General features: G+C 30.7%; 1 protein-coding gene across 1 annotated transcript in view; it reads right to left on the minus strand.

The window, feature by feature from the left end:
* The window catches only part of LOC142319673 (PAT complex subunit CCDC47), a 32,449-nt gene that overhangs the window by 12,396 nt on the left and 7,929 nt on the right, over positions 1–12,124 (minus strand). Inside the window, exons 4-6 of the mRNA XM_075357224.1 lie at positions 6,747–6,921; positions 4,209–4,333; positions 3,416–3,574 (exon numbers count right to left, since the gene is read on the minus strand). Of these exons, the coding sequence (XP_075213339.1) occupies positions 3,416–3,574; positions 4,209–4,333; positions 6,747–6,921 (459 nt within the window). The remainder of the gene's footprint in view (positions 1–3,415; positions 3,575–4,208; positions 4,334–6,746; positions 6,922–12,124) is intronic.

The raw sequence follows: 12,124 nt of genomic DNA on the forward strand, positions 1-12,124 counted from the left end.
AGACAGTTAGTTAACTGTCTGTTAAAAAGTTACAAAGATGTTTTGCAAAAACTTCAAAAACAGGCCCAGTGAGTCCCGTTTCAAAAACGGACATTACACATGATTGAGTGCTGCACCACGATAACGTGCCAGCTCACACTTCACTTCCAATTCAAGAATTTCTGATAAAGAAAAACATTCCCTTACTTCCACAGCCTCCTTACAGCTCAGATCTAGCTCTGTTCAATTTCTACCTCTTCTCTAAGTTAGAATTAAGTTGAAGGTGTCATCATTTCAGGATGATGGAAAACAAAAAAAACTGTAACCAATGAACTACACACACTTACGGAAAATGACTTCCAGTACTGCTATGAAGAGTGGAAGAAACATTACCTTTGCATAACTTCCTATGGGTCACATTTCAAAGGAGATAACCTGTAATTTCAGGTAAGTCATGTAAGAAATTAAATAAAAAATCAGTACACTTACTTTTAGAATAAACCTTGTACAAAATACAGTATTTTTCAAGAATGAGTAATATCAGTCAGGAGTAAGTGATATATTGTGCTTGGAAAATATTCAAAGTAAACACCACTTTTGGGAAGGAAAGGAAATAACTGCATCTCACAATTCTTGGCAGAGTCAACAAGATATTAATTTCTTTTGTGACATCTGATTGAAGCAATGGTGAAGATTAAACCAGCCAAAGACTGATATCTTACACATGCACAGCAAATGAATAAAAATAAAAAAAACATTATAAAATAATGGACAATCAAACACAGAATTCTATTAATGAACGCGCGCGTGCACACAGGGCAGTTCAGAAATTAACCTCTGTTTGCTCACTACACAGGAAGGAATGGGGATAGCATTACTGTTTTTGTACAGTTGTGCATGGGAGGCCAGTCAGCATCCAGCTGTGGCAGTAGCAAGGTCGTGCGATCACTCGTTGATTTTCTGTAGCTTGTTAAAATGTGTGCTGCAATAGAAAATCCCATGAAGTGTGAAGTGCGGGCTGTTATAAGATTTCTCACGGCAAAACAATATTCAGCGGCAGATGTTCATTGGGAACTTTGCGCAATGTATGGACCAAAGATTATGACCGAAGGAGTTGTACACGATTGAGTTCGTTCATTCAAAAGTAGGTGAAGAAACATGCATGACAAAGAAAGGAGTGGCCAAACATCTGTGGTCAATCATAAACTGGTTCAAAAGATTGATCCCAAAGTGCATGAAAATCAACGTTTTACAATCTCAGAGCTTTCCAATGAATTCCTGTAAATTTCCAGGACTGTTTTGTTCAAGGTAGTGATGGAAAAATTAGGCTACCATAAGTTCTGTAAGTAAGGAACAGGCGGAAGATCGTTTGCAGCCGGAGTTTCTAAGTTAGTGACAAGGTACGACAAGTGCCTAAATTTAAATGGTAATTATGCTGAAAAGTAGAGGAAAGATGTAGTTCTAAGATACATATAATAAATGTATTTATCTACAACTGTGTTTTATTTATAACCAAACAGAGGTTACTTTCCAAAGGAAATATATATATATTTTTTTTTTTAATTCAAATAATTCGTAAACATATTGACCACTGTGCTAATAGAAAAAAGTGAGCAGTCTGGTTTGTTTGATCTAAATTGAATGAGATTTAACCCACCAAAATATAGTAAACAAATAAGTTAACCATACCATATTAATAACAAAAATCAATTTTTATGGGATGCATCTTCAATTGGTATTTAATCTAAAATTACATTAAAATAAACTGTTTTTTTAATTTGTGAATTTTGAATTTGTCAAAATTGTTACCATTTATAAATTTTTTAATTTATTACAGATGAATACACAAATTCTGCTGTCCAGTAATAGAATGATGTAATATTTAAAACACGGAATTTTCCTTTGTTCTAATGTCATTACTGCAAATCGTTAGATTATATTTTATTATGCTTTTAATTAAATCATAATCTTCAAAAATGATATGGTAGTTCATCATTTCATATTTTTGTTTATACTTATTAAATGTAATAATTCTCAAGTATATTAACTTTTTTATCAATATTACAAACTTCCAAAATTTCTAATTATTTCTGCAATCAATAGCCTTGTCTGCATTCTAACAAATGGTCAGCTACATTAAAAATACCTCTTTTTTTGTTTTTTAAACTTTTATAAATCTTTGTTCTTACATCTTTGTTCTGATTTTTTTTTTAATGATTTTATACTTTACTGTTTTTCCAATACAAATATTATTACATTCATTGTATTTAATTTTTTTATATTCCTTGTAAATCCTCTCAGCTACTTTTATTAATGTTATTTTTTAATATTTTATAATGTGGTTGTTTTATATACTTTTTTATATTTATTTTAATCATATATGTTAATAACTTTTTCTGTTACTTTATTTGTGTAATTGTATTTGAGGTAAAAACTATTATTAATCTTTGTATTATTTTCCTGCTGGTGTATTTTTGTATAATTGTCTTGGTATTTTTATTGTCTTTTATACATTTTTTCTATAATTTTATCATCAAAACCATTAAATATTGCTATTTGTTTTACTTCATCTATTTCTTTTTATTGTTTTATTTATTTATTTTTTTTTGTACGAGTAGCTCTAAATATCATATTATTTAGACTAACAAGTTAAAAATAAATGTAATGATAATGATTTAATATTAGTAAAATCAAACAAGACTAATACACAAATTATGTATTAAAACAAATACAAGGAACTTATATACTAATGAAAATAATTTTAAAAAATTCAACAAACAAATATTTACAAATTATAAAAGATCTAATATCCAAATATAAATTAATGTTTAATTATAACTAATTAAAGGAGCTCATCTCCCTCAACAAAAATTTAGGTTAAGTGATACTAAAAAACTTGTTGTACAAAACAATGTAATATAACCAAAGACTGCAGAAAATGTAGTAATCATGTGAATAAATAAAATATCATGCTGAATACATATAGACAAGATGAAAATATAGTGGAAAACATAGTAATAAGCATAAGTGAAAACAGTTTATGAAAACATTTGCATATAACATAGTACCACATGGTAATAAATAATGTTAGTAGAAATGGCAAAGAATGAGGGTTTTCAAAATGACAAATCCAAGAAAAATGAAACTTGCAGAAAATTCTTACTATCACATATTAAAGCAAATGGGTTCACTTGGTGATGAAATGAAGTGTAGGTGGTAAAATAGAAGATAAGGTTAAAGTGTATAACAAATAATTACAAGATTTACAATGTAACAGAAACAACATTAAAACCAAAGATAAAACGTAATCAAAAGGAAATGGAGAAATGTTATCAAACTATAACTTGATAACAAAAAACTTCTGTTTATGCTTTTAAAGTTTGATATAATGAATGAATAAATATATTAATTAATAAAAACTGTAAATATATTATACCAAATCAGCCATATCTTTAGCTAATCTAGCAGCTGTCTTTTTTGCAGCCACACAGAATACAAATGTATCCATTTCATCTTTACTCATTTCAACCTTTATGTGAACTTGATCCTGAACTGGTCTCATTAACTGCCCAATAACTGCAACAAGATCTTGTCTCTGTAAAACAAAATTTTATAATTGTAATTTAATGTGTAATAGAAGTCTATATTGCATATTATAAAACTTTATCAACATGACAATGATTCGCTGTTAATCTACACAAGTAAACTATAATAAAAGTATTTGATTAAAAACAATACAGCAATTAAAAATTATCACCATTACAAAAGTAAATATATTAATACTACAAAATGATAATTTATAGTAATAATAATGATCAAAATAATCTCTAAAATATATTTTAAAAAATAATAAGCAATTTTAGTCATCTTAACATGCTATACACTAAATTTTTAAGTTCCAGGCTTAAAATCTATTAAAGGATAAGCTAATTATCCTGATGTAAGAGAGGAATTACACCAAAGTTTTGAATACGAGTTATTTAAATTCTTAATACGATTCCACTGAACCTGAATATCAAATACAATTCAGACTGATATTGTAATAGCTTAAATACAAAATTTATAACCCAGCATCTTCCCTCCTCTAATTTTACAGCACATTCAATAAACTGTTAATGAATATCTAATGCATCAATAAAAGATTTATTTCATCAACATGTAGTTATAATTAATTCCAGTACAACATAAATTGATTTAATAATATTAGCTCAAATAAAAATAAATCTTACCTTAATAAATTTTAATTCGACCAACATACCCTCACAACATGTTCTACCACTACACCATAACATATACATGTTCTCTGATTCTTTAACTAATCCTGGATTATCATTCTCCATTTTACCATTATCCCCTGCAAAATTAGATGACATTGAAAAAGTATGAAAATGAATATCATCATTAATATAAATAATTTAAAAAGAATAAACTACAAAGACAATAAAATGTTACGTGTTACCTAAACATAAGTCAAACAAAGGTGAGACTGTGCAAGAACTTAACCTTAAGAGTAATAGACTAGTTACATGAACATTCATATCTAATTAACATTAATTAGATTAAAACTTAAAAATAAAAATATTATTTTCAAGAAAGTAACAAAATAAATTTTTATCAACTGCTTAAATCAACCTGTAGTGTAATTGCACTAATGTAGTTGAGTAGCACACAACCAATGTAGTTTTATACTGAACTATTATAATCTCTCAATACTCACATTAAATTCAACTGTGAAGGTAAAGCTGATACAAATTTTCAAAATACATTTGCCATAAATAGATAGCATGTAATGGTAATTCCAGTAATGCATTAAATATTATAATGCATACAATCAGTGTTCTCAATTTTTCTTAATGATTTGTGGATCATACATAATTATTAACAAAAAACCAAAGGTCACTTTAAAATGTGAAACATGATTATATTTTAATAATTCTCATCTGAAAATTGAACAGAAATAAATAATAAAAGTTTGAGAGTGTAAGCAAGAAAAATAAAAAAAGTTCAATTTTTTAAATGGCAGAAAACTTGTGTATGTAGTTTTTTTTTGGCAGCCAAAGTAACAATACTGTAAAGTTATAAAGTTACTATTAAGGATATGGTTATATGAACAGTTGATTTATATTAGATATTAATATTTTTAGTCTATGTTGCCACGTGAGACGTAAGCAAACTTTTCGTGAAACTAGTTTTTGTTGTGCATTACAAAAATGAGTGATACTAATTATGAGCAATGTTGTGCAATCAAGTTCTGTGTTAAAACTCTGTGAGAATGCTACTGAAACTTTTTTCAAAATTGAAAAGGGCACATGGAGATGACACTCTTTCATGAGCCCAAGTTTTTAGGTGGTTTAAAGCATTTTCAGACCGCTGGGAATCAGTGTGGACAATCCACGCTCTGGAAGACCATTAATGTCAAAAAGTGATGACAATGTTGAGCAAATCAAAAACTTGATATGCTCTGACCAGCGATTAACTGTCAGAATGATTGCAGAACTGAATTTGAACCATACCACAGCACATCAAATTGGACATGAAAAAAGTTGTGCAAAACTGGTCGTAATAAACCTCACTGTTGAACAGAAAAACAACAGGGTGGAAGTGTGCTGCAATCTTCCATGGTGAATTGAAACTGATTCTGATTTTCTAAAATTACTGTAGATGAATCTTGGATATTTGAGTACAACTCAGAAAAAAAATACCAGAGCAAGGAGTGACACACTTCAAACTCACCACTTCCCAAAAAAGCAAAAATGAACAAATCAAAAATATGCTAACTTGTTTCTTCGATAGTAATGGCATTATCCATAAGGAGTTTTTCCATACAGGACAGACTGTAAATCAATATGTTTACCGAGAAATTCTTGAAAGACTGCTGAAAAGTGTTGCCCGCCAGAAACCAGCCACCAAAGACATCTAGATGCTACATCATGACAATGCACCTCATCGCACTGCACTTTCCATTAATGGGTTTTTTGCAAAGAAAACCAATAATGTAGTTCCTCAATCATCTTATTCACCTGACTTGAGTCCCTGCAATTTTTTCCAGTTCCCGACTTTAAAAAAACACCTCAAGGACACCATTTTGGAACAGCAGAAAACATTTTTAAAATATGTAACTGACCATCTGAAGGATATTCTGTATACTCCCAATTCTTGAATTTAAATCTTCTTAACAGTAAAACTGTTCAAATTCATTTATCATTCTTAAATTAAACTACCAATATGACACCAAGGAAGTTTTGAGATTTTTAAACTTTTTGGGCGTTTTCAAGTGGAAGATCTTCCAAAGTAAATTAAGAACTCTTCAACAGTTTCAGAGTTCACTAAAAATATGACACCTGAAAAGATGTCCTGGATAGAGCATGGTCTTCAAAGATTCATTTCATCTCATAAAATTTTCTTATTCTGCATAATGCAAGCAATCATGCTTTTTTTATAATTTGCCCTTTGTACTTATGTTGTAACAGTATGAAGTTGAAATTTGTAGTGGATGCCAAAAAATGTTTACACTTTCATTCCCATAGAGGAAATGCAGTGCCGAAAGATCTATTACTACATGAGCTATCTCAATACTTTTCAGCAAACTTTGAGAATTAACCAAAATAATAATGGATGATGTTTGCACACACTCCTATGCAGCTCATGAATATAAACATTATCAATATTTATTTGCTTGTACAGTAAAGGAATTGTTCACACCAAATTTGTTTTTCAGGGATTACACAACCATATCTTCTATTAGTAAAATAATGCCATAAACTTACCGACAAGACTAAAATTTTCCTCTAAAATAGACTTATGAGTCGAATACCAAATATTGGCTAATTTATTATTTCTAGCTTTTCCAGTGAAAAAATTTAAAAAATACACTATAAGTCCAGCTATCAAAATCATTTCCAAATAGAAACTATCCCAATTGGTGCGAAGGTGCAGAGGAACCTAAAATCAATAAATTATTAATTTTAAAGAATCAATATCAATAAAAGTTCTGATACAAATAGTGCAATTAATAAGAATCCATTATTGTAACATTTCATTCCACTAAATACTAAAAAGATTATTTCATTATATAATATGAGATTAGATAGACCTCATCTGCAATTAGTATGAATTGCTTAGTTGAATATTAATGTTAACCATATGCGAGGGTGGGGTGAAAAGTTTTGGGCCTCACACAGAGATGGCGTTAGTATGCTTAATTTCTCGATGGCATTCATGATTCCATTCTTCATTAGTTTATTATAATCGTTTCAAATCACTGAATCACTTCATACAGTATTTACAGTCTGTCAAAAAGGAAAATTAGGGCATTTTTTGGAAAATGGATAAAATGGAAATTCATACATTGATTAAATACTTTTTCTGAAAGATTTAAGTGCAAAGGAAATTAAAGGAGAGCTTGATACAACACTGGGAGACTCTTCTCCATTAAATGTAACAGTTAAACGCTAGGTTGCAGAGTTTAAAATGAGTCAAACACACTAGCAATGTACCGTGCAGTGGCCCTGAAGTTACTACGCCAAAAATGATACAATAAGTGCATAAAATCATTTTGGCAGATCAACAAGTGACAGTGAACAAGTTACCAGAGTCTGTAGGCATATCAGCAGAACATGTGCGCAATATTTTGCATGATCAAGCTGTGCGCTAGATGAGTTTCACATTTCTTCACACCCAACCAAAGAACAGTGCTGAAAAAATATTTCAAGCAATTACCTCAAACCCACCAGGTTGGTCTAGTGGTTAACGCGTCTTCCCAAATCAGCTGATTTGGAAGTCGAGAGTTACAGCGTTCAAGTCCTAGTAAAGCCAGTTATTTTTACACGGATTTGAATACTAGATCGTGGATACCGGTGTTCTTTGGTGGTTGGGTTTCAATTAACCACACATCTCAGGAATGGTCAAACTGAGAATGTACAAGACTCATTTATCCTCTGAAGAATTATCTAAACGGTAGTTACCGGAGGCTAAACAGGAAAAAGAAAGAAGCAATTACCTCAAGCTCTTTCAGCATAATCCAAGGATATGCGGGTTTATCACTAAACTCCACAGACAAAACAACAGTCAAAATAATGGATTGAAAAAGGTCAACCTCTCCAAAAAAAAATGAAAATGACTTTATCCTTTAACAAAGCTATGGCAAGTGTTTTTTGGGAGGCATGTGGAATAATTTTCATTGATTATCTTAAAAAGGGTGAAACAATAAATGATGAATAATGTGCAACCCTATTACATCTCGATGATGAAATTAAGAAAAACAACCGCATTTAGCTTTTTCATCAAGACAATGCACACACTTCCAGTTCACAATTCAGTAATTACGATGCAAAAAATCAACAAATTACAGTTCAAATTGTTCCAATACCCTCCATATTCACCTGATCTAGCTCCCAGTAACTATCACTTGTTTCCTAATTTAAAAAATGGCATGGAAGGAAGACATTTTTGACCAATTATGAAGTTCTACCATCATAAATGGTTTTTTTAGAGTTGGATGGATAAACTGATGTACCAAACTGGCATAAATGCTCTTTTGAAACACTGGGCTAAGTGTATACACCTTAATGGTAACTATGTTGAGAAAAAAAACCAAATGAACTCAGAAAAATGTTTTCTAATTAAGGCCCAGAACTTTTCACCTACCCTCATATTGTCAGTAGAACAGCAACAATTCAAAACAGTTGGAAAAATAGGAAATAAAAAAGAACTGTAAATATGAATGTGGCTTAAGTAAATTTAGTTTGCATGGTAGGTGTATATGCAATCTTTAGAAAACATGCACAATTTCTTTCCATACTACCTCAGCAATTGTGTAATAATGTTATAACACATACAACTATATGTGAGGGAGTATGTCTAAAAATCTGTTATCATGATTTTCATGTGAATGAAAAAAAATTTATAAGTATGAAATGTAAAAAATCATGTTTTTTAGCCTCATAAACAATAGAAACTTATCTTACAATTATTTTACACTTTCTAATCTTCTATTTAGCAGAATATGAAAATAAAGTGGTCTGAGTGCAACACGGCACTCGCATCCAATATATACTCCCACTACCAACACCTTGCTCAACACACTTGCATGTAACACTCGAGGTTTGAGTGCATTTTAAACTAATTCAACTGCATTTAAATGAATGGATATAAATTAATGAATTAGCTTTTCTAGGTACCGAATTGTCTTTAACTTTTCATTTAAGCAATCATATGACAGAATGGATGTTACAAGGGATGAAAAATTTAGAATGTCTATTGTGCACAAATTATGCATCCGATAGAATCCAGCTTTGGCACACATTTTCTATAAGACATTACATGTATTTACCCCAATGGCCGATGCTTCAAAAGCAAAAACAACAACAGATTTAGAAATTTCACAAAGATAACCATTTTTAGCAGTTTTTCTGAATTTTCTCGACAGGAAATCTAACAATTAAAACACATAAGGTCTCATTTAACAAGTTTTGTAATTTTGTACAACTTTTGTATTGAATGAGTTGTCATTACTCTAACAGTTTGATTTTATAAGCAAAAAACACAAAAAGGCAATTTTTTTGCACAAAAACATTGTTTAAACAATTGTTACACCAAGTTGTGAATTTAAAATAAATACATTTTCGTCTATGAAATGGACTTCAAAATATCCTGCAATCAGTTTTCAGGTAACAATTTTTTCATAAAAACAGTCCTTTTTGTGCTTTATTAATTGTTCTATAAGATTTTAATTATATTTTGAGAATTTCTTTATTTTTGTACTGTATTTTATATGATTAACAAAAAAAATTTAAGATTATATTTAATAACTTGTCTTCACTTTCGTTTTTATAGAAATATGCATTTCATGCAATAATTATAAAGGAAAAGGTAACCTGAAATGAGGCCAATCACCCACAAAAATAAGAGAACTCATCCAAAGAATAATAATCATTCCATGGTAGATTACTCAGGCAAATCAGAATAAAGGGATCCTCATTACCTTCTTCATCTGAATATACTGATATGTGTAAGCATACAAATAAAAATTCGCTTACCATGGAAAAAAAAACATAAAATTCAAAATAAATAAAAGAGTATCATAAACGTAAAGTATTCAGATAGATATTTCTGATTTAAAGGGGCATTCAAAACATGTCAGAAAAAAGGGCAACCAAATAATTGCATCACTTCTGTCACAAACATACCTAAGAGACACATAAAATATTTTTTTTTTAATGTTAAGATAAATAATTTAAAAAATTACCTTTGTAATAATGATTTTAAAATTGGTTTTTGGTAGATTCTGTAAATTAACAAAATAGTTTTCCAGTATTAAAAGACTAACTAAACACAATTGAATTGTATGAAGAGGAACTAGAAATAACGATTATATGTACGAAATCTGTGCCAATTTTTAACATATCAAACAATGAAGGGAGAGGCTCATCAAAATAAGTGAAAATAATGAATTTTTTTCATAGTAAACATAATTTGACTAGGTTCTACCTAAGTAATGGGGTTTTAGTGGATTCTAAAGATTATCAAAATAAAGTTTTCCAGTGTGAAAAGACTTATAGAAATATAATGATAAAAAAAACTGGTGTTTACGCCAACGCGTAAAGTTGTTTTTATTCCAATGAATTCAAGGTTATGGTCGAGTCTTGTAGTTTACAGGCTTGGTAATTTTATTTTGCATTTTTGTAAGGCTTATCTACGTGTATTTTTAAATAGGTTGTTTGGGTTTGTTTTCGATATCATTTCTCTCAGTCTCCAGTTTGACTTACTGATTGCATCATCATATTGGTGTCAACGTATTTCATATCTCGCATTATTTATTGCTGTTTGGTCTTAATATATATATATATTATTCTTAAGTATTTTTGTTCTCACCAATTTCAATATTGTCATAGTTCCTAGAAGTCTATTTCTCTTTGTCTGCCCTGATGTCATTTCTTCAACTTGCGTATTCAGAATTTATTTTATCTGCCTTACGTAATTCTATAGTGGTCTGCTTGCTTGTAAATTATTTTTGTTATGTCTTCGTTCATTCTAGTCAGGCCTAGAATGAACAAAGCTGGCGTGGTGAGAGGTAGGGGAAGTGAACAAAGCAATGGACAGAAGAGTATGTGTGTGTGTTGACAACAAGAGTAGTGTCTTAGTGTTAGTATGAGAACGATTAGAGAAAACGTGTGGAATTCGGGAACGAAGACATAACAAAAATAATTTACAAGCAAGCAGACCACTATAGAATTACAATTCCACACGTTTTCTCTAATCGTTCTCATACTAACACTAAGACACTACTCTTGTTGTCAACACACACACATACTCTTCTGTCCATTGCTTTGTTCACTTCCCCTACCTCTCACCACGCCAGCTTTGTTCATTCTAGGCCTGACTTTCACGTTGTGCAGATCCTGGTCCTCCAGTGGAGGACTAGGCTTCGATGTTCTCTCTCTCTCGTATAATGTTAATACTTTCGTCCTCTTCATACTCTTATAAACGTTGCAGTATTTCTCTGTCGAAATATTCTCTAGTTCTACTCGTCAGTTTTTCGTGATTTCACAGTTTTCTATGTTCGTCCAGCCTCGTTTCTTCGTTAAGTTATTCTTCAAATTCTATATTACGTCTCTGTGGAAAGTGTTTCAATCACTAAAAACTGCCAATTCTATCGACGCCGAATCTTCTCGAGCTTCTGATTACATTTTTCATCGATGCAGAATCTCTCCAAACTCGTTGCTACATATCTGAGATGCTACGTATTATTCTACCTCTAAACCACGTCTCACCCTGTATTCCTGATACACCAGTGCAGACTATGCCCAGGATTACTGTATGTATTCATTTACCTTCATTCACGAATTCGTCTCTTGCTAATATTTGTGTGCTACAGGAAAGTTCAATTTTCATTATTTATTATGTTTTTGGGCGTTTTCAAGTGGAAGATCTTCCAAAGTAAATTAAGAATTCTTCAACAGTTTCAGAGTTCACTAAAAATATGACACCTGAAAAGATGTCCTGGATAGACACACATGTGGCGCACATTTTCTATAAGACATTACATGTATTTACCCCAATGGCCGATGCTTCAAAAGCAAAAACAACAACAGAGTTGGAAATTTCACAAAGATAACCATTTTTAGCAGTTTTTCTGAATTTTCTC

The sequence above is a fragment of the Lycorma delicatula genome, chromosome 1 (genome assembly GCF_047948215.1).
Source record: "Lycorma delicatula isolate Av1 chromosome 1, ASM4794821v1, whole genome shotgun sequence".
In the NCBI taxonomy this organism is placed as follows: Eukaryota; Metazoa; Arthropoda; class Insecta; order Hemiptera; family Fulgoridae; genus Lycorma; species Lycorma delicatula.